Consider the following 21866-nt stretch of genomic DNA (forward strand, 5'->3'; position numbering starts at 1 on the left):
CACACATCAGCCCTTCCAGCCGGTCCCCGGGATTATTCCCCCCATAATACCTCACAATGCACGCCATCTGCGCCCCTCAAGGTGCAATTAATGAAGTTACCGGGAGGTCACCGGGCAGTTAGATGACCTGCGGGATTGGACGAGAAAGTCTCGTACCGTTAGGCAGGACGTCTCCGCGGGGTCTCCGTCTTCTGCGTCTTGCAGACCGATCCCTGCGGCGTCCGTCGCCCTTCTCAGCCTGTAACAGAAAACATGGATATCAAAAAGAGGCGAGGTGCATGCTGGGTAAGCACAAGAAACACAAATGGTGATTAACTAGGCCTTTTGTTCCCCCGCACACATGGGATCTGGCTGGAACACACGTGATGTGCGCACATTGCGTGTTGCCGGGTTACATGTCTGTGCAGACGCAGTAAAGTCACGATTCGGGGGGAAATTGGTGCTCGGTGAGTACCCGGGGGTCGACCCCCCCCCCCCCCGTAACGTTACCTCGCGTGATTCTCCTGCACACGCAACTGATACACGGAAGTTGCCACCCGTCTGGATCCGGCACGCATGTTTTCTTCCTCAAACAGCTTTCTAAACAGCAAATGGCAACGAGATTCACGGAATGAAACAAACTCCATCCTCAGCAAGACCCCCGAACCTGTCCGGCGCGTCACCACTCACACAGCCGCCTCTGCGCTCAGCCGGAAGCTGCTGTCTGCGGTCCGCGCCGGCCCCTCCGTGCCAATGGCGTGCAGCATCTCGGTCAGCTTGCGGTGCTCCTCTCTCTCTGTGGAGACAAACCCCCGGTTATACATACACGTCGCCCAGCTTATTCCTTCCCTGCTAACGGACGGCGGTGGAGTGCCTGCAATCGCCTCCCAGGGTGATGCCCCACGTGTACTGGAGGCTTTGCGTGTCTGCATTGTGGGGTTGCTCTGGCATGTTGCGTGTCTCTCGCACGTGTGGCCCAGATGGTGGCGTCGGGGCAGATCTGGTTATCTCCCCCCTCACACCGACCTTCATTCCGCAGCTGAACCTTTCTGTCTTCCATCCCAGAGATCTCCAACGCCAGCCTCTTCTCATTCTGCAAGAGCGATAAAATCATGTGCTCTGCGCTGTACGGGGAGGACGCTGCGAGCGGGGCGGGGAGAAGGCTGTGCTGGGTGGGGATGAGGCTGCGCTGGGCGGGGAGGAGGCTGCGAGCGGGGCGGGGATGAGGCTGCACTGTGGGGGGAGGAGGCTGCGCTGGGCGGGGAGGAGGCTGCGAGCGGGGCGGGGATGAGGCTGCACTGTGGGGGGAGGAGGCTGCGAGCGGGGCGGGGAGGAGGCTGTGCTGGGTGGGGATGAGGCTGCGCTGGGCGGGGAGGAGGCTGCGAGCAGGGCGGGGATGAGGCTGCACTGTGGGGGGAGGAGGCTGCGAGCGGGGCGGGGAGGAGGCTGTGCTGGGCAGGGATGAGGCTGCACTGGGCGGGGATGAGGCTGCATGCAAGGCGGGGAGGAGGCTGCGCTGTACTCCCTGACAGACCCCTGGCCTCTCCACCCACAGGGGCCGCTACTCACGTGAAGCTCCCAAAGGGCTTTGTGCTTCTCAGACAGCTCCTCCAACTGCCTCTCAAACTCCATCCTGCGCAGACAGCGGGAAAAAGCAGAGAAAGTAATCGGAAATGAGGATTGTCCTTCATCTCCCATGTCGGGGTAACAGGGGCCGGTATTACTGCCATAACCAAGGGCCCCCATTCTTCATTTCATTACTTCTATTGAGCGACATCCGAATTTCGCACCTGCCCGCAGAGGCTGCAGAAGAGCCCCCATCAGATGGTGTTTCTCTGCCCGGCTTAGCACTTGGCCCCCGAGGGGGCCGACAGTCACTGCTCACCTCTGCTTCCTCTGCTTGTCCTTCTCTCCCTGAATGTTTGACGTCAGGTCCTGGATGCGGTGATTGCGACCGTCTGAGATCTGCTGTCGCCTGCAGGAAAGAAAAGCCAGCGTGTGGATCGGATCGCACGGATGCGCCTCTCCCTTCTGCCCCTGGCGTGGAGACGTTGCGTGGTTACGGGGTCTTGCCGGGGCGTTACCGGGACGTCGTGTTGGTTATGGGGTCCTGTCGGGGCGTTACGGGGACGTTGTGAGGCTATGGGGTCCTACCGGGGCATTATGGGGTCCTCCTGGGGGGTGAAGATGTTGCGTCGTTACCTGAGCTTTTCTGAGCCCTTCTTATCACACTGCAGCCGCAACACGCAAAGCGTTTCTGCAAGAAAATGGGATTTGTTGTCAGGGGAGATCCGACACCCAGAAAACCATCAAACTGCCTCCCTGCAGAGCACTCGCTGGCTTCAGAACACGGCCCCCGTGGCCCCGCCATCCGATATAAGGACATGTGGTGCGGCTCACCGCGCTTCTTCCCCAGCAGCTCCTCCAGGCGACTCTTCTCGGCATTTACTGGAAACAGAAACTGAAGTGAAATTCCCAACAGAACACGCGAGACCTGTGTAACCTCTCTCAATAATACGATTCTCTACACTACTGTAACCTGCTGGGGCCACCGCAAAGCATGTCGAGGGGCCCTCACCCTGTGTTGGTACCTCATCGTTAATATAAAACAGCCGCGGCCGGCGTGCAGTTACCCCGCGCGGCGCATTCATGATCATTACCCCCATAAAAGTTATCCTGATTGCCGCTGACAGAATCACCCCCCCCATGGACCTTAAATCACCAGCTTCCCGTTACCCTCCACTCTATCACCTCCTGTGACCTCTGGGCATCTCCGGTCTATCTCCTCTGGTGACCTCTGGGCATCTTCAGTCTATCTCCCCCTGTGACCTCTGGGCATCTCCAGTCTGTCTCCCCCTGTGACCTCGGGGCATCTCCGGTCTATCTCCCCCTGTGACCTCGGGGCATCTTCAGTCTATCGCCCCCTGTGACCTCTGGGCATCTCCAGTCTGTCTCCCCCTGTGACCTCGGGGCATCTCCGGTCTATCTCCCCCTGTGACCTCTGGGCATCTCCGGTCTATCTCCTCCGGTGACCTCGGGGCATCTTCAGTCTATCTCCCCCTGTGACCTCTGGGCATCTCCAGTCTGTCTCCCCCTGTGACCTCGGGGCATCTCCAGTCTATCTCCTCTGGTGATCTCGGGGCATCTTCAGTCTATCTCCCCCTGTGACCTCTATGCATCTCCAGCCTGTCTCCCCCTGTGACCTCGGGGCATCTCCGGTCTATCTCCCCCTGTGACCTCGGGGCATCTCCGGTCTATCTCCTCCGGTGACCTCGGGGCATCTCTGATCCATCTTATACTCCTGATGTCAATGTTAGTCTTGCTAGTAACTGGACATTTAATGATGTAAGGTGTCTCTGTTCACATTATGACATCATCACTTTGGGTAATGAGAAAATAATGTGAGATAAATGAGGTTAAAGTGCTGATTACATTCATCCAGCTCCTTCTGCGCAGCGTCTCGGCTCATCCGGTGATCCTTTAGATCTTTACTCATGAGATCCTTGGCTGAGAGAAAGGAACGAGGAGACCTGAACATGAGCAGCTACATATAAGACACGGGGAAGGGGATTCTAGCGTAGCATGATCTGGGACTAATATTGTGTCCACACATGTGGGAAGTACCATGCTCACATCATACTGCACAGCCCGGTCATACCTGCATGCTCCAAATGATCATACAACCTACACATGACCAGTAAAATACACACAAAGCTGCAGTAAAGCATGCAATACGGGTGTGGGGGGGGGGGCAGAACATGGCTCCAGACCGTGATCCAGCTGGGTTATCTTCCCCAACACGTCTTCCATGGACGGTGCCAAATCTCCAGCTGTGTAATGATGAGAGGTGAACCATTTCACTGACACATAAAATACATGTAGGGACATACATGTTACACGTGTGTGTGTTTAAGATATATATATACCTTCCTGTAGCCTCCTGGCCAATAAATGGAGGATTTCCACATTACATTTCACTGCAAAGGCAGGAAAAGGGTTGTTATCAGGAATCCCCCGTATCACCCCACAACACCGCGTATCACCCCATATCACATCACCTAACACCGCGTATCACCCCATATCACATCACCTCATAACACCGCGTATCATCCCTTATCGCATCACCTCATATCACCCCGCATCACCTCATATCACCCCGCATCACCTCATAACACCCCACATCACCTCATAACACCCCACATCACCTCATATCATATTGGGGGGTAGTGGGGTGTCTCATGCACTTTTCTGTTTGGGGGGTATAGGAGTGTCTCATGCCATTTTCTGTTTGAGGGAATAGGGTTGTCTCATGCCCTTTTCTGTTTGGGGGTAGAGGGGAGTCTCATGCCCCCTCCTGTTTGGAGGGTATAGGGGTGTCTCATGCCCTCTCCTGTTTGGGGGTATCTAATGCGCCCTCCTCTTTGGTGTATAAGGGCGTGTCTGGGGCATTTAACCCGCGCTTGTTGACACTCACTGGGCTCCATGTTGTATCTGCACACCGCCTGGACAATCCCGTCACAGCGCCCCCTTCGTCTTTCATTAATGCCCCGTGCACCACGCGCGTCACAGCACGTCCCCGCCACAGACTCAAGAGGACCCGCCCACACCTTTCCCGCGCCCAGACGATCTTTACTCCAATTGGCTGCCGCTCCGCGACGGCCAGGAGATTAGAAGGTGTCGCCCTTACGGAAGGAGTGGGGCCATTTTATCGGTCACCAGGAAATAACCACGCTCACACAGAACTGAACGCAAAGAGTTAAGAGGCCCGTGCTTAACCCTGCATGTGCCTTGTTATGGTGATGTCTGTGCAAGCAGAGCTGTTGCCTGCACTGACAGTATGGCCTATGGGCCCCTAAATACACCAAAGCGGCACTCCAGCCGGGGCCCCCACAACACCAGCCAGTAATGGGGGTCTCGGTAGAAGATCTGGGCGTGGAGCCTGGCCACGGGGGCCATAATTTCCATTCATTAATATTAGCAGCTTATAATAAAACACAATTAACGTGTCCGGGAACCACGTGACCAGGGCTGGGAATAAACACCAACACGTGTGGGATTCATTAATCCCAGGCCTACAGGCCACGACCTCATCAAGCCCCCAGCAGCGCAGGGTAACAGCATTATACCCTGCAACGTTCAGAGGGGGTATTCAGGAAAATCACTCCACCTGCAGCAGAAACTTCGGCTCCCTCTGCCCCCGCAGACGGCCCAAACTACTAACGTTCAGTACAGACGCACGTGGGCGATAAACGCTAGCGAAGAGCCACACAAAAATGAAAATGTCGCAAATTCTGTCATTCTGGGCTCTAATCACTAAAGGGAGAGTTAACGGGACTGGTTTAAGCACCTTGTCTTCACTAGCAAGCCGGCCCCTGCATGACGTACAGCCGCATCGGCGAGCCGGCCCCTGCGTGACGTACAGCCGCATCGGCGAGCCGGCCCCTGCGTGACGTACAGCCGCATCGGCGAGCCGGCCCCCGGCCCCCGCGTGACGTACAGCCGCATCGGCGAGCCGGCCCCTGCGTGATGTACAGCCGCATCGGCGAGCCGGCCCCTGCGTGACGTACAGCCGCATCGGCGAGCCGGCCCCTGCTTGACGTACAGCCGCATCGGCGAGCCGGCCCCTGCGTGACGTACAGCCGCATCCGCGAGCCGGCCCCTGCGTGACGTACAGCCGCATCGGCGAGCCGGCCCCTGCGTGACGTACAGCCGCATCCGCGAGCCGGCCCCTGCGTGACGTACAGCCGCATCGGCGAGCCGGCCCCTGCGTGACGTACAGCCGCATCGGCGAGCCGGCCCCTGCATGACGTACAGCCGCATCGGCGAGCCGGCCCCTGCATGACGTACAGCCGCATCGGCGAGCCGGCCCCTGCATGACGTACAGCCGCATCGGCGAGCCGGCCCCTGCATGACGTACAGCCGCATCGGCGAGCCGGCCCCTGCGTGACGTACAGCCGCATCGGCGAGCCGGCCCCTGCGTGACGTACAGCCGCATCGGCGAGCCGGCCCCTGCGTGACGTACAGCCGCATCGGCGAGCCGGCCCCTGCATGACGTACAGCCAGCAGCAGCAGAGCATTTTGATTTGGGGTATTTTTGTTTGTCATTTATTCACATGGACAGAAATAATACAGAAACGATTAGTCCGCGCATCTCCTGCTACGGGAAGTCTTTGGTCCTCGGTGCACAACATGGGGGATCTGGGCCGTGTGTTTCCTCAAACCATCATACCGAAGCCCCACCTGCGGCCGGTAAGCAGCCCCCGGTTCCAGATCTTTGTGTTCATCATGTCCCCGCCTGTCACCCCAGACAGAGGTCATCATTCTAAAGGGGCCTTTAGCTCTTATTGGTGCCTCGGTGTTAAATACTCCAAGATACGGCAGGGACCGGAGTTGAACGCTCCGGTTTAGGGAGCGGATCAGCAGGAACATCACACAGCCCCAGTTCCTGAGGAGTTGCCCTCGGAATTACCCCACAGTCCCGTTCCAGGGGGCACATAGAACACTGCCGGTTCAGGACCTCGGCCCCTCACACAGGCAGGGCTTTGGAGACTCCTTTCCGCACCAGGCTCCCACACAGGCCGCCGATGTACCGTCTCCCAGCCGCCCCGCCGGGGAGCAGCCCCAGAAGCAGTCCTGCCGCGGTGACGATCTGGGCCGCGGCGCCAACCAGGGTGAGTCCAGTGCTCCGCATCCCCAGCGCTGCGTACAGAGTCCCACCCAGGGCAACCACAAACAGCAGGCTCCAGGGATCTGGCTCCCGCATAAGGCGACTGGGGCCCCGCAGTAAGGCGAAGGCAACCAGGCCCAGTGCAGAGCCCAGGGACCACAGCATGGCGAACTTCCGAGCCCGGAGCACCAGCACAGGCACATACAGCCCGGCCAGGCCGAAGCACAGGGCCGCCATGGCCACACAAACCCCGGCAGCTAGAAGCCGCTGGGTTCCAGACAGACCAGGGAGCAGAGGGTCCGGATCCAGGGGGCCCCATGACAGGCTAGGGGCTGAAGGCAGCGTCAGAACGGGGGCTGAGGGTACATTCCGGCCCAGCCAGCCACGCCAGTCCGGTCCCGATCGATCCCCAGCTGTCTTATTCTGCGCCACGTACTCCTGCAGCTGCCGGCCCTGCTCCGCCATCTCAGAGCTCACTTCCGGCGCCCTGTCGTCAGCGCGACGCGTCCTCGCTAATTGGATGGCTTCATAAAACTGGTGGGCGCTTCCTGAGCGACGAGATTCCGCCCCTAACCTAACTACACGAGTGAGGCGGTGAGTGAGTGGGGCTGAAACGCGGACTGGGGTAACTAGTAACCAGGGGGAGAGACGGAGGGGCTACTGCTAGGTGCCGGGGGGGGGGGGGGTGGCATGATGGAGGGGCTACTGCTAGGTGCCGGGGGGTGGGGTGGCATGATGGAGGGGCTACTGCTAGGTGCCGGGGGGGGGGGGGGGGGGGTGGCATGATGGAGGGGCTACTGCTAGGTGCCGGGGGGGGGGTGGCATGATGGAGGGGCTACTGCTAGGTGCCGGGGGGGTGGCATGATGGAGGGGCTACTGCTAGGTACCCGAGGCGGGGGCAAGATGAGGGCAACCACCCTGATACCCAGGAACCCTAGAATTGGGACGGCTGAGGGTACAGTTGCATTTTACCCAGGAAGACTCGGGGGCAGCTGCCTTATACCCAAGAACCCCTGAGGTATTCAGCCCCAGGGGTCCCGGAGCTGCCACCTCACGCATTTAGCTTGCCTTGTGAGTCTGCCTGGCGGTGAGGGCGAATTGCCCCCAGTGGGGGAGAGACCCCGTAGAGGCTGCCCCCCCCCCCCGCTTTTCTGCACCATAATCCTGCATCTCTGCTGACTGCGGGGGGCATCTGGCTGGCGGTGGAGATTCTCACCGTGTGTCCTCCGTGCAGGTGACGGTACATCATGGGACGCTCATCCAAGGACAAGAGAGATATTTACTACCGTCTGGCCAAGGAGGAGGGCTGGAGAGCGCGCAGCGCCTTCAAACTGCTGCAGCTGGATGAGGAGTACGAGCTCTTCCACGGTAAGCCCCCCACGTGTGCCCCGATGCCTTTTTGCCCCAAAGAGCCTGCAGGTGTTTCCCAGTAACGAGGCCACGTGTCCCGGGCATGATCCACGTATCTGCTTGTCTCCTAGGGGTCCAGCGGGCGGTGGATCTGTGCGCGGCTCCGGGCAGCTGGAGTCAGGTGCTGAGCCGGAAGCTGCGGTGAGTGGATCCGGGGGTCGTTCCGGGTCAGGGAGGGTCTGAGGGTTCTCTGGGAATACGGCTGTGGTTGTGTCTCTGCAGGGGTGCGAACGAGGGGGCCACGGACGTGAAGATCGTGGCGGTGGATCTACAGGCGATGGCTCCTCTGCCCGGAGTCATTCAGATACAGGGCGACATCACCAAGGTACCGGAAACATCCACCATGATGAGAGGGGGCCCTCCGTGTTTGCAGTCGACATAACTTCTTGCCTGTCTTAGGGGTTGATTTGCACAGGGGGGCCACCCAGGGGCCTTGTTTCAGTACATGTCAACCCCCCCCGGTCCGTCTCAGTGGCCCCCAATTCAAAAACACAAAAATATATTGACTCTTTTCTAGGTGTCCACGGCCCATGAAATAATCCGTCACTTTGAGGGCCAGCCGGCGGACCTCGTTGTGTGTGACGGGGCCCCAGACGGTATGTCGCTGGCCGCTGTGTGTGCCGTTAATGTGCCGTTAATGTGAGCGTTTGGGCCGTTTTCCTGATCTTCGCGTTTTCTTCCAGTGACCGGTCTGCACGACATCGATGAATACATTCAGGCGCAGCTCCTGCTGGCGGTGAGTCCATCTCCATCTTTGTTTAACGCCAAATGCTAAAGCTGCCCCTGTGTCCTGACATCTTACTCTGCGCAGGCGCTGAATATCACCACGCACGTGCTGCGCAGAGGGGGCACGTTTGTTGCCAAGGTGAGCTTGCCGTTTGGGGGCGTCCAGGGGGCCGGTAAAGCCGATGGCTTTATTAACGAGGGTTTTGGGGTTGGCAGATATTTCGGGGGAAGGACGTCACCCTCCTGTACTCGCAGCTGAAGATCTTTTTCCGGGAGGTCACCTGCGCCAAGCCCCGGAGCAGCCGAAACTCTAGCATCGGTAAGAAGTGTTTGATGAGTCCTCCGGCCCGAGCGCCGTGCTCTCCGGGGCCCTCTTCACTCTCACCAATTGCCCGACCTCTCTTTCCCTACAGAGTCGTTTGTTGTTTGTCAGGGGTATTGCCCCCCAGAAGGGTATATTCCCAACATGTCTAACCCCCTCCTGGACCATTGTTATGGTGAGTAGTGAGTGCAGAGTCGCCTCTGTGACCATCACGGGGGGGTATTTGTCTATAGACCACTCTGTATTGTTCTGCTGGGGTAGAATTATCTCAGTTGTTGCCCCATTGCAATTATATAAGATGCGAGAGAAGCTGAAGCCGGCCCTTGGGGTATCTTGCGTTCCCTTTGTCTAGATGTGGATTTTAACCAACTGGAAGGCCCTAACCGCGTGATCGTGCCTTTTCTGGCCTGCGGGGATCTAAGCGCTTACGACTCTGACAGAACTTACCCCCTCCAGGTAAGTGGATTGCACACAAAAGAAGAGGTTAAAGGTGGGGTAATAGGGGCAGTTTGGGGGGAGTTTAATCCTGATGCTTTTGTGCAGCTGGAAGAGAGTAAAGAATACAGCTACGTGCCCCCCACTCAGCCTCCGATCCGCCCCCCGTATCAAGAAGCCTGCTTCCTAAAGAGAAATAACCTGCTGTCTAAGGAGAGACCCCCAGGCCCGTCGGACGAGCAGCCCCCCGAGTCCGAGGATCCTGACATTCATAAGCTGGTCATATCCGCCTGATTCCCACCCGCAATGTTTTAGCAGAAATAACTCTTTTTACCAAATGTGGCAAATTCTGGATATTTTATTGTTTTTATTTCTGTGAAATAAACCATTTTTTAAAACAAAATGCAGATGTTCTCTTGAAGCCCCCACGGCGTGGAGGATACTGAACCTACCCTACAGCGCAGAACACACGTGGCTGTAACGTGTACATGAAGCTTCTGCAACATCACTGAAGCGTGTTCTTTATTGTTTTACCTCATACAAGAGGTCCAGGGGCCAAATGGCCTACGATAATATAGCCCCCACGGCGCGGTCTACAGTATTAATCCCCCTGGTGGTGTATACCATAATATACCCCCTGGTGGTGTATACCATTATATACCCCCCTCCTCGGTGTTATATACAGTAATAACTTATTTTACAATTTTATTGCCTTGAAAAGGGGCATCCCAACCGCACTGGGGCAAACGTTAGAGAAGCATCAGATCAATTCATCCAAACTCACCGCACAACCCTAACAAACACACAAAAATACTTTATTACAACAAAAGGCGAGTAAATATTACAGCCAATATTCTCCAAGAAAGGAACAAAGACCCAGAAATAATACAAATACAGAAAGCATGTCCCAAAAATCTCAAAAACCTCAGGAAGGCTTTTCACTGAAACGCTGGGTTTTCTCCTTGTTTCTATTCAGCGAGTGATTGCTTCATAGAGAGTTTTGGAATCAGTGGGGGTTTTGGTTTCCCTGCAGGCTGGGGGGGGGGGTCATCTCTTACCCTCTTATCTGCCCATTTTATCGGGCATATGCCTGCGTCGCCCAATCCCCGGATGTGACCGCAGGAGGAAGCGCTTAGCGGCGGAGTGTAGGGAGCAGCTAGAGGGTTGTACCAATCAATTTACAATTCACCCCGGGGTGGGGCAGTTACCTGGCTTCAAGTTTTGATCCAGGGGGCAGAAGTGCGGAGCCAGCGACATTTCCTGTGGGGAGCCTGAGTGTAGAGAGTCGTTTACACCACAGTTGCTTCGTTAATGTAATTAATCTGGGCTTGGACTTGAAGAGCCCCTTTCCCCGGAGCTGAGCCAATGCTTGCAAGTTCCACCCCAATGTTCTTGACGCCCCGCGGGGCGAGCGCAGCGTGGCCGGCTGCCCTGTCCTCCTGCGGCTGCAGAAAGTCGTACTTGTCCAGCGGGGCGTGCTCGATGTGGCACAAGGTCTCATCGTTCTCCATCACATAGCTGGAGTTTATGAAAATGGCCTCGTCCTCAGAAAGGCTGTATCGCGCAGGCACGGCCGTCTGACACGACTTGTCCCGCGTGCCTCGTGCAGCAGCCGCTTCCCTCTCCGCACTCGGCTCCACTCTCCGGAAGCAATAACGAGCGAACAGGCTGATGAAGAACATCTCCAGGGCCAAGGAATAATTGTAGATGGCTGCAGAGAAGAAGCGTCTGTCAATAAAGCAGAGCCTGCCTTCCTAACTCTGCTGTGGGTAACATGCGCTGTCCCTCGACCACCACCTCCCTTACACCTACCCCACAGTGGGTGACTCTTTCCCGCTTTACACAGTTGGGTGAAACTCTTTATCTCAGGGTCTCGAGCCCTGGTACTCACTCTGAGAACGTGTCTCCACCGTAAAGGGGGGGACGCAGGGAATGGCCCCAAGGGCCCCCATGGTCTCCAGGATGCCGTTCTGCAGGCCGCACAGCACCAGCACCAGGGTGATACAGATGAACTTGGACCGTGGGCTGTAGCCTTCCAGGGCCTTCTTGGTAGCCTTGTAGAAAAGGAGGTAGCCATAGAAGGACAGGAAGGTGGACAAACCGATGATGATGTTGATGTAGGAGTTGGGGTTTGTGTAATCAACCTGCGAACAGAAAACCTTTATGGCAAGTGGAGTCGCCTCGGCCGTCGGGTAAAAGGTTTAAAAGCCGCCAGCAAGCTCGGCACGTGCTCCCTCCTAGGAGATCTGCCCCCCGCTGCAGCCCTTAGTGGACACGTAAGCAGAAGCGTGGTACAAGCAGTGGTCTGCAATTTATTCCCATGAAACCAACAGCTCATAAAATCTCTATATATGCAGCATTCCTCCATCTGTATAAGAGACTTGTGAGGCCCCAAAAGCTCTGAGTTGGCTCAGTAAAAGGTATCAATGCACCATGCGCAATGGTTCCATCGTTACCATAGTGTATATTCTGTATAGGATTGGTTCCCCCGTACATGGCCGTGTTGGCCGGGCCGAAGTGGTGCAGAATTTAACCCAGCGGTGACCTCCTGCTATACCCCGGCTCTTTTCCATGCTGAAGGGTTTTCTCCTCACAGGCATCCTGTGAGTCTGAGCGTGACAATCTATTCTCTTGGAGCACACAATTGTCGTCTGGCCTTTACAATTAGAAGTGACGTTAAGTTACTCACATCTCCATAGTCGTATTTGTCATCTGCCCACAGGATGAGGCCCACAAAGAACAGCAGAGTCCTGACAACGGAGAGCTGGTACACGGCAATGTTCATCCATCTGATGCTGGTCCTGAGAGGCCGACAGGGAGAGCAGGGGTCATACAGACATTCACTACCATGAATGGGGCAATAGACAGTTACTTGGTTCCCTCGCTATAGGACTTTAGTCCCCACCTGTTCACCACGATATTGGGGAAACAACAGCAGCAGCAGCAAGGTGCGGGGTTGGGAGACACCATCTGACCTTCTAGCTCCTCCAACATCCGAGCCTTGCCCCCAAAGAAATCTGTGATCAGATCCAAGAATTTCCACAGGGTTATGGAGTGATATCTGAAGAATCACAGAGGGAACATTAGAGAAGCATTCAATGGAACCTGAGAGATGGAAAAACATCTGAAAAAACATGAGAGAGATGGAGAAACATCTGAAGAAACCAGAGAGAGATGGAGGAACATCTGAAGGAACCAGAGGGAGATGGAGGGACATCTGAAAGAACCAGAGAGAGATGGAGGAACATCTGAAGGAACCAGAGAGAGATGGAGGGACATCTGAAGGAACCAGAGAGAGATGGAGGGGCATCTGAAGGAACCAGAGAGAGATGGAGGAACATCTGAAGGAACCAGAGAGAGATGGAGGGACATCTGAAGGAACCAGAGAGAGATGGAGGGGCATCTGAAGGAACCAGAGAGAGATGGAGGAACATCTTAAGGAACCAGAGAGAGATGGAGAAACATCTGAAGGAACCAGAGAGAGATGGAGGAACATGTGAGGAACCCATGGAACACGGAGAACGTCCAAAGCATGCGATTAACTGGGATCCTTCCTCTATGGGGCGGAAGGCCATTTACAAGACCATTTAACTTACATGGAAGCCACAAAGTTACAGATTGCGGACGATCGAGGGATATAAAGTCCAATAATAGAAGAAATGCAGAAAACCTGCAGAGCAGAGAACAGGAATTAACAACACAAACTGCAAACATCCCCCCGCAGCGGGACGGAGCAGAGACTGGGGGCTCTGAGGGTGGTCTGGCCGATGATGTCCCAATTTATCTGTGTGATTACGGTAGCTCTGTCACACCAAGAATTTGCCCCTCGTTAATACCCCCAGATTCCCGTTTATAGGGGTTCTCACCGGATAGACGCCCAGGATCCAGAGATACAGACAGGTCCTCCGGGTGCTGCGAATGTTCCTTAAGAAGAAGCCCATTTCCTCCAGGAATAAGGCCAGTTGGATCAGCGCAACAAGGACGGGAATCAGAAATATCCAAAGTTCATTCTTTATAACTGGAGCAAAGATAAAATTAAAGGGTTTCAGAAAGTCTGTGACGAGGCGGCTGAGATAACAACATGGAGGATGTGGAGGTGAATTAGGCAAGAACCGGGGCATCTGGGAGCGAGAGGCGAAAGACAAACGCTTAACGGAGGCAAAATGAACTGGGGGTGGACAGCTTTTGTGTCTGATGAGGAGGCATCTCTGGAGACTCAGCCTGCAAGCTGCAGCTTCTCTGTAAATAAAGTATAAGTTATGGAGCTTATCACTGATCCCTCGGCAGACGGAGACAAACGCCACCACTTTACCTTGGAAAAATTCGGAAGACAGAGGGAAGCTCCCACCATCCAGAGAGCAGTTGGAACCCTTGGCCATGACGCAGCCGGTGGTCTCCCGTTCTGCAGGTCCTCGTCTTGGCGTTATCTTACCCCATTCCCCAGTCTCACCCCCGCACCTTCCTTTTCTTTCCTGATGCGCAGATCACCCCGTCCCCTCCTCCGAAGGATGCTTCCTGCTCCTCCTGTATTAATCATTAATGGGGACAGGTAGTGGTGTCCAGGTAACAGGCTGAAGTCCACAGGTAACTCACCTGAACGCATGAAATACCCATAGTGTGGGCTCTCACCCCCCAGGAATAATCTGCCATGGTAACCATCACCAGCAGCCAATTATCACCCGTTATTACTCCGCTCTGCAAATGACTAACAGCCTGACTCTACGCCTTCAAGTGATTTTAACACCCCTACCCCTGACCCCTCCACAGCCACTCCCTACCCCTCCACAGCGATTGACGCCCTACCCCTCCGCTGCGACTGACTCCCTACCCGTCCGCTGCGACTGACTCCCTACCCGTCCGCTGCGACTGACTCCCTACCCGTCCGCTGCGACTGACTCCCTACCCGTCCGCTGCGACTGACTCCCTACCCGTCTGCAGTCACCCTCCCCAGAAAGGAACTGAAAAGCAAAGCATAAGCCACAAAATACAGACAACCAAAGGCTGTGCAGCAGAGAACAGACAGGCATCATTCACCCTCCCCTGGGGCAGATTTTGATGGGGGCATCACTTCTCCCATTCAGCCGTCCTCTGCCCCAAACCCCTGACTGAGGCTGGAGGTCTTGCGCTTCTGTGTTCACCATCGGGTTGCGTATGTGGATAGACCAGATCTGCTTTGGGGGAAGCTGGAGTTCCCTCACTTACTCAGTCTTGCAGTCGAGTGTGAGTGCACGCTCCTCCTTGTTTATACTAACAACAGGGCCCCAAAGAGCAGCAGAGTACGGGACAGGTGGCGGTTACCCCGCACGTGGCATACCCGGCCAGGGATTACGACGCATCTACATGTAGCATTTGTTCCACAGGTGCGGGGGGTTATTATTAGCGGAATAAAAAAGAAAATCACAGGAGGCAGAAGTCCTTACAAAATGAGGATTTATTGGCCGATTCTGCATGAGGGGGTCTTACAGGATCAGGAATATTTAATAATAATAAAAAAAAAATCTGGCTGCTCCCCGGGAGAGGAATAAGTGGAGTTACAGAGCCTAGCGTGTCCCCTGTGTACCTGAATCTGTAACAAATTGCACCAATAGTGAGCAGCCTTAATGTACCCCCGCTGGGGCAGACCACAAAATAGTGGGAGAGACACCTCTTAGGTGGGAGAGACACCTCTAAAATACTGTTAGGGTGAAGTCCCTTCCTCTATAAGACCCACTTATCGGGTCCCTATCACAGGAAGATGGCTGATGAACACTGCTGCGTGGGACACATCTGGCCCACCCGGGCCTGAGCTTTGTCAGACCCCTGACCCTCACACATTGGGTGGCGCTCGGATGTCATGGTCCCTCTCAGAGAAATGGCGGATCTCTCACAGGATCAGACGGTAAAACACCCAACAGGCAAACGTGAGCCAATGGCCGGCCCAACTCAGCTCTGACCACTTGTGAACGGTGTGGGACATCCCGTAGCCCTGCAGGGAGAAGGAGAGCGTTAGTGGAGATCCACGGGGGTCTTGTCTGACACAGAGGAGGAAGGAGATCCCATTACTGGATCTCAGCACAAATGTCCTGGATTTACCCAGAGAGCAGGTGCCTGAGAGAGAAACCCTCGGCTTCTGAGGGCCACGTGCTATGGTCACCCACGTGCTATGGTCTTAACATCCAGCTAGAGAGGTCAGCTCATTGTACTACTCCAAATGAGGGGCATTTTTTTCAATTTATTTCCCACAGATCCAAGTGCTGCCCCCTAGAGGACTCCCTTTTCCCCACAAGCTTCCTGTCACCGCTTACCTCTTCCTCCACATCATCCGACTCGGAGTCAAACAAAGACCCCAGGTATGTGAGATGGACGATGGCCAGGACCCCAAACAGAATATTAGTGAGGGTCAGCAGGAGGCCCTGCAAAAAGAGAACGTCAGATTATTTGGGGGATTTGGTAGTCGGCCGTATCACTACAGGGCGCGACTCGCGCGAGGGGTGCGATGGGGCTCCAACTTCACACCGATGTTAAATTCTAACCTTCTTGTGACGATGAGTGCAGTTTGGGGGGCATTTCTTGGACAGGATGCAGGCGCTGAAAATCTCCGCCAATCTCTTCCGCAGAACTGAGACACAGAGGGAGAGGCGACACGTTAGGTGGTGGAGAAGATGCGCCTGGAACACATGCCTTTAATCCTTGTGTGTCACTAAGACACAGACAGACTTCCACCAGGCATGTGGCAGTAACTGGCCCCTAATCCCCCCCGCCAGCCTTCCCTCAGAATCTCCCTCTTTCTCAGACACAGCCTCGGTGGTCACCTCCTGAGCCCCCAGCGTCAGCGCTCACCGTGTTCAACGTATGTTATGAATCCCAAAGACAAGAGGACGGCGGCCAAGTGAAAACTGAGACCCTGGAAGCACAAAATATGACATCATGTGATTACACAGACATACATGTTACCGAGACGGTGCACACGTGTGCACACGCTACATTACACTCACCCACCTATCTGTGCAACACAGAGCTTATTCCACCCCACTGCCCCGTCTCCTGCCCCCCCCGCCACATGGGAACCACTCACATGAAGCAGCGCACTTGCCGCGTAGGTGACGATAATGGCGTGAAACATCCCCAACTGCACCGCATTCTTAAAAACATCTAAATCAGAAAAGCAGATACAAAGGACATCAGTGATGGCGAGTCCGGAAAGGGAAGCGGGAGAGAAGAGGGGGCTGATAGGGGGCACGGTCGGAGAGTCCAGGGTGGGAGAGGGTGGCATTGAGGCTCCAGGACGCGATTCATTGTGGCCACGCAGCCAATTCCACGAGTGAATATTCTTCCTTACACGAGTGGAGCCAGCGAGACATTGGCAGGTTCCAGCTGGTCACAACTTCAACCATGGAGCGGGGGATCTCCACGTTGAGCGGGCGCGAGGCTGTCAGATCCCTGGAGGGAGGAGCGAGAGGTCAGTCCCCGGACATGCGCAGACACGCAGGGAACCAGATAGTCCGGTCACGCTCTCACCATTGAATGTTTTCCTTCTCCTCGGTGAAGCCGGCTCCGGATAGAGTAGCCGTCACTTCTGATAAAAACCCTACAAAATAATTACTGAAGTGGAACGAGGAGGCGCTCTCGTAGGCCCGGAGCCATCTGTAGGGTAGAGAGTTGGAATTAGTGACAGACCTGGATGTCACAATGGTTTTTAGAAATAAAAACTATGATTGGGGTGAAAAAAAAACATTTGGCTCCCCAAACACAGACCAGATCTGCCCCTACCCCCCATGGACAGAACTTCTGTATACCCCTTCACTGCCCACCGAGACCCTGGAAAGACTCACCGAATAATTGTACCCCTGCCAACAGAAAAGAAAAGAGCAAGTGAGTGAAAAGCAAAAGAGACCGTCAGAGACAAGTAAAGAAAGTCAGAGAGAGAGATGCAGAGACTGTCAGATAGTAGCGTCGGTGGGAGTCATTGGCTGATAACGGAACAGAAAGAGACTCTTATAGCTGCGTATAGAGTGGCGAAGAGAGGGCCTTGGTGAGAGAGAGAGAGAGAGAGAGAGAGAGAGAGCGCAGTCGGTTTAAAGCAGATAACGGTAGATACCTGGCCTTGTGCTTCCTGCTGCAGGAGTCGTGACAGCATGAAAGGAAAAAGCAGACGATAAGACTGAGAAAACAGCGCTGATAAAACTAGGAGAGCCCAGGCTCAGCGACAAGGAGGATGAGATGGTCTACTGGAAAGGACAGGACCTGGCAGGGGAGGACAGAAGGCACCTAGGAGAGAAGGTCCCTGGAGCTGGAGAGAGGACCGACCATGCAGGAAAGGAGGACCGACCATGCAGGACAGACTATACAGAAGAGGAAAGGAGGGAGCCAAGAAGGAAAGGAGGACCGACCATGCAGGAAAGGAGGACCGACCATGCAGGACAGACTATACAGAAGAGGAAAGGAGGGAGCCAAGAAGGAAAGGAGGACCGACCATGCAGGAAAGGAGGACAGGATGGTCCCCGGGGAGGGAATGAGATCAGACCGTGGAGATGAGGAGGACAGAAAGATCTGGAGGGAAGGAGATGTTGAGCCTAAAAATCCCTGTCATGCTTTTCTAGAATGCTTCAGTCTAGAGGCTTTTTTATTTGCTTGGTGTCGCCTTTTAGGAAAAGAGAAGGGGCATCCCGGGTGTAACGGCCCTGCACCGCAGAGCACTTCATGAAGTCCCCGGAATCCCACCGATACATCCAGCGCTCTAATGTCCAGATATCTAAAGTTCTTTTTGGGATACGGTAAGAGCCATGAGGAAAAGGACAGGAACCGAGAAGGTGAGAGGGGGGAACGGAGGCTTCGGATGAGAGGACTATATTAAAGCAGAGGTACAAAGCAAAGAAAAAAAAAAAAAAAGCATCTGAATGTTCCACTAAATTCTTGGTTTGGGTGGCTGCACTCACTTTCTGAGGAGCCGATCTCCATACAGAGGGATAAAGTAAGGGAAGAGATACGGCGAGATGCAGGTGGACACCAAAAGGCAACCGATGCACAGCCCCAGACTGCGGCACACCTTCCAGAACCAGCGCAGACTCTGTCCGAAGAGAGAGAGGGGGACATGAAACAGACCGGCATCAGACGCAGAGAGCGCAGGGTACGCTGCCGGGCGCATCAGGCGCAGAGAGCGCAGGGTACGCTGCCGGGCGCATCAGACGCAGAGAGCGCAGGGTACGCTGCCGGGCGCATCAGACGCAGAGAGCACAGGGTACGCTGCCGGGCGCACCAGACGCAGAGAGCGCAGTGTACGCTGCCGGGCGCACCAGACGCAGAGAGCGCAGGGTACGCTGCCGGGCGCATCAGACGCAGAGAGCGCAGGGTACGCTGCCGGGCGCACCAGACGCAGAGAGCGCAGTGTACGCTGCCGGGCGCATCAGACGCAGAGAGCGCAGGGTACGCTGCCGGGCGCATCAGGCGCAGAGAGCACAGGGTAGGCTGCCGGGCGCATCAGGCGCAGAGAGCGCAGGGTACGCTGCCGGGCGCATCAGGCGCAGAGAGCGCAGGGTACGCTGCCGGGCGCATCAGACGCAGAGAGCGCAGGGTACGCTGCCGGGCGCATCAGGCGCAGAGAGGGCAGGGTATGCTGCCGGGCGCATCAGGCGCAGAGAGCGCAGGGTACGCTGCCGGGCGCATCAGGCGCAGAGAGGGCAGGGTACGCTGCCGGGCGCATCAGGCGCAGAGAGCGCAGGGTACGCTGCCGGGCGCATCAGACGCAGAGAGCGCAGGGTACGCTGCCGGGCCCATCCGAACGCATACGCATCTAATAAACAAGATGTCATGAGCAAAGAATTACCCCATAAAGCCAAAATTCCACCCCTGCTCCAGGTATGACCCCCACTCCTGACCAACTCACAGTGTGGGGGACCAATCACTCACCAGTGGACGTCCTTTCACTGCCTGGAGGTAGCCGGTAAAACTGATCCACGGGCCAAAGATCACGGTGCCCACAAAATAAACGTACCCCATGAACTCTACTGGGGATGGGATGGAGCGAATTGTGCCCCGATCAACGTCGAACCCAAGGGACACGGCCTTCATTGCCACAATCATTTGTGCTCCTGGGGTGGCGGGACAGAGGAAGAGAGGGGGTTAGAGCATCTGCGGGGAGGAGAGGCCATTGGTTTGGGGTGAGATGAGGTCACATTAAGCAAACACCAACCTCTCATCTTGTGCCAACTGACAGTGTCCACCATGTGCATCTCCCTGCGGGTGAAAAAGAGACATGAGGATTGGCCCCGGGGTCACCATGCGTGAGCAGTCTGTCCGCTAACCATGCGCTGCCATAAACACATTGCACTAACGCAGCAGGGAGTCAGGGGCGGCTGCAGAAAAACCCTCAGCCTAACGCAGATAATGAAACACGGCTTCAGGCGTGTACATAGCATGTGCGCCACTCACCCCATCAGCAGGTAGATGAGGACGGTAACAGAGAGGAGGACCCCCCGGTGCGGAGACCGCCGGCACAAGAAGAGAACCAGGTAGCAGAGCAGACTGAGCAGGACCACCCAAACCATCTGCAGCTGGAAGAAATGGTGCAGGCAGAAGAAGCCACCTGCGATGGTCAGCAGGTGCTTGAAATGCGACGGGAGGGCTGCGGGGAGAGACGGTTATGAGAGGAGCGGAGGGGACGGGAACACGGAGAGAAAACACGGACAATACGAAAGCATTGGAACCACGGCTGCATCTTACTGCTTATAATAATAATAATATTAATAAGGACCGGGGGAGGTGAGGTGCCCAATTCCCTGCACAGCTTGCTCACATGACACGCGTGTTGGAGAAGGATTTCCTCACCCAGCCTCCACAGGACACGGCAGGCGAGGCAGATCACCAGCAGGACCCAGATCTGCTCCAGTCCTTGCTGCGCGGTGGGGAACACGCATCCATGGAGTAGCTGCTCAAAAAAATCCCTGCGGCTGAAGGGGGCCATGTCTGCTCCGGGGGTCCTGGTGTACAGAGGTCTGTGGGAACAGAGGACACGGGTCATACACGGCACGGACATACTCAGGCTCAATGCGACAGAGAATTTACCCTATTCACCGATCAGTGCCTGAAAGCCACGTGACACTCTGTAGCTGCAGGACACGCCAACGACCGAGGAATAAATGTGTATGTGCCACATATAATACACGTGTACCAGAGTACATGTGATATCACACGCATGCATCATTCTACTTACAAACTTGCACCACAAGTGTATAATATAAGCCGAGTACCTACATGACTCAGTGATGGGGGGGGACTCGGACTCAGTCACTGGGTGATGAGGGGGGGGGACTCGGACTCAGTCACTGGTGATGAGGGGGGGGGACTCGGACTCAGTCACTGGGTGATGAGGGGGGGGACTCGGACTCAGTCACTGGGTGATGAGGGGGGGGACTCGGACTCAGTCACTGGGTGATGAGGGGGGGACTCGGACTCAGTCACTGGGTGATGAGGGGGGGGGACTCGGACTCAGTCACTGGGTGATGAGGGGGGGGGGACTCGGACTCAGTCACTGGGTGATGAGGGGGGGGGACTCGGACTCAGTCACTGGGTGATGAGGGGGGGGACTCGGACTCAGTCACTGGGTGATGAGGGGGGGGGACTCGGACTCAGTCACTGGGTGATGAGGGGGGGGGACTCGGACTCAGTCACTGGGTGATGAGGGGGGGGACTCGGACTCAGTCACTGAGTAATGAGGGGGGCTCGTACTCAGTCACTGGGTGAAGAAGGGGGGGGACTCGGACTCAGTCACTGGGTGATGAGGGGGGGGGACTCGGACTCAGTCACTGGGTAATGAGGGGGGGGCTCGTTCTCAGTCACTGGGTGATGAAGGGGGGGGACTCGGACTGATTCCCCGCCATTACCTGGGTGATGGGGGGGGACTCGGACTCAGTCACTGGGTGATGAGGGGGGGCTCGTACTCAGTCACTGGGTGATGAGGGGGGGGACTCGGACTGATTAACCGCCATTACCTGGGGGTCCTCGGCCCAGCTGCCTTTTGCTTATTCCATTTCCTCCTGTACCCTTTGAATGAGGGGGGTCTTCATAACAGGGACTGAGCTCAACCAGTCACAGGGTTTGGCAGAGAAAACCCAGCCAATCACTACACAGAGAGTGTCCAGCCAATCATTGCTCAGAATGTTGAAGGAAACCAATCACTGCCCAGAGACGATAACCAATAACAGCGAACAAAAGATTATCCAATAAAATAAAATAACAAAAGTAAATCACACCGACCAGGCGAATCGCGCCAATCACAGAGGAGAGCGATGTTAACCATGTACAGGATAGAAAATTCCACCAATCACTAAGTAAGGCATAGAGATTCATGTG

At 55.7% G+C, this 21866-nt stretch overlaps 5 protein-coding genes across 8 annotated transcripts; 1 reads left to right on the forward strand and 4 right to left on the reverse strand.

Annotated features, from left to right (window-relative positions):
• Nucleotides 1-485: 485 nt before the first annotated feature.
• LOC128503101 (synaptonemal complex central element protein 1-like) lies at nucleotides 486-3882 on the reverse strand. The gene is made up of 9 exons (XM_053473123.1): nucleotides 3750-3882; nucleotides 3412-3486; nucleotides 2380-2427; nucleotides 2182-2236; nucleotides 1865-1954; nucleotides 1549-1612; nucleotides 1006-1072; nucleotides 670-775; nucleotides 486-579 (listed from the first exon to the last, which is right to left on the reverse strand). Exons 1-9 carry the CDS (start codon nucleotides 3865-3867, stop codon nucleotides 486-488), a joined length of 717 nt encoding a protein of 238 aa, XP_053329098.1. The 5' UTR covers nucleotides 3868-3882.
• Nucleotides 3883-6055: 2173 nt separating this feature from the next.
• SFT2D3 (SFT2 domain containing 3) lies at nucleotides 6056-7123 on the reverse strand. Its single transcript, XM_053473100.1, has one exon. The coding sequence runs from the start codon at nucleotides 7109-7111 to the stop codon at nucleotides 6506-6508; it is 606 nt and encodes a 201-aa protein (XP_053329075.1). The 5' UTR covers nucleotides 7112-7123; the 3' UTR covers nucleotides 6056-6505.
• A 59-nt stretch (nucleotides 7124-7182) lies between these two features.
• On the forward strand, nucleotides 7183-9942 carry FTSJ1 (FtsJ RNA 2'-O-methyltransferase 1). 2 transcript variants are annotated; one of them, XM_053472804.1, is made up of 11 exons: nucleotides 7183-7240; nucleotides 7881-8014; nucleotides 8128-8197; nucleotides 8279-8381; nucleotides 8574-8652; nucleotides 8740-8792; nucleotides 8868-8921; nucleotides 8999-9101; nucleotides 9196-9279; nucleotides 9457-9560; nucleotides 9648-9942. In XM_053472804.1, exons 2-11 carry the CDS (start codon nucleotides 7894-7896, stop codon nucleotides 9831-9833), a joined length of 957 nt encoding a protein of 318 aa, XP_053328779.1. In that variant the 5' UTR covers nucleotides 7183-7240; nucleotides 7881-7893; the 3' UTR covers nucleotides 9834-9942. The 2 variants fall into 2 exon arrangements, with proteins under 2 accessions (XP_053328779.1, XP_053328780.1); XM_053472805.1 differs by lacking the exon at nucleotides 7183-7240 and adding an exon at nucleotides 7607-7717.
• Nucleotides 9943-10338: 396 nt separating this feature from the next.
• LOC128502856 (organic solute transporter subunit alpha-like) lies at nucleotides 10339-14026 on the reverse strand. The gene is made up of 7 exons (XM_053472803.1): nucleotides 13852-14026; nucleotides 13406-13557; nucleotides 13136-13209; nucleotides 12445-12600; nucleotides 12229-12340; nucleotides 11431-11683; nucleotides 10339-11250 (listed from the first exon to the last, which is right to left on the reverse strand). Exons 1-7 carry the CDS (start codon nucleotides 13916-13918, stop codon nucleotides 10829-10831), a joined length of 1236 nt encoding a protein of 411 aa, XP_053328778.1. The 5' UTR covers nucleotides 13919-14026; the 3' UTR covers nucleotides 10339-10828.
• A 938-nt stretch (nucleotides 14027-14964) lies between these two features.
• Nucleotides 14965-21785, reverse strand: PORCN (porcupine O-acyltransferase). Of its 3 annotated transcripts, XM_053472893.1 has the most exons (15): nucleotides 21506-21785; nucleotides 20343-20509; nucleotides 19947-20139; nucleotides 19708-19751; nucleotides 19425-19606; nucleotides 18455-18585; nucleotides 17617-17634; nucleotides 17351-17365; nucleotides 17037-17162; nucleotides 16858-16958; nucleotides 16594-16670; nucleotides 16359-16422; nucleotides 16052-16137; nucleotides 15824-15931; nucleotides 14965-15504 (listed from the first exon to the last, which is right to left on the reverse strand). In XM_053472893.1, the coding sequence occupies exons 2-15, from the start codon at nucleotides 20476-20478 to the stop codon at nucleotides 15403-15405; spliced, it is 1383 nt and encodes a 460-aa protein (XP_053328868.1). In that variant the 5' UTR covers nucleotides 20479-20509; nucleotides 21506-21785; the 3' UTR covers nucleotides 14965-15402. The 3 variants fall into 3 exon arrangements, with proteins under 3 accessions (XP_053328868.1, XP_053328870.1, XP_053328869.1); XM_053472895.1 differs by lacking the exon at nucleotides 21506-21785 and having other exon boundaries at nucleotides 20311-20439; XM_053472894.1 differs by lacking the exons at nucleotides 17351-17365; nucleotides 17617-17634 and having other exon boundaries at nucleotides 21506-21780.
• Nucleotides 21786-21866: the final 81 nt, after the last annotated feature.

This window comes from Spea bombifrons, chromosome 8 (genome assembly GCF_027358695.1).
Source record: "Spea bombifrons isolate aSpeBom1 chromosome 8, aSpeBom1.2.pri, whole genome shotgun sequence".
Taxonomy (NCBI): Eukaryota; Metazoa; Chordata; class Amphibia; order Anura; family Pelobatidae; genus Spea; species Spea bombifrons.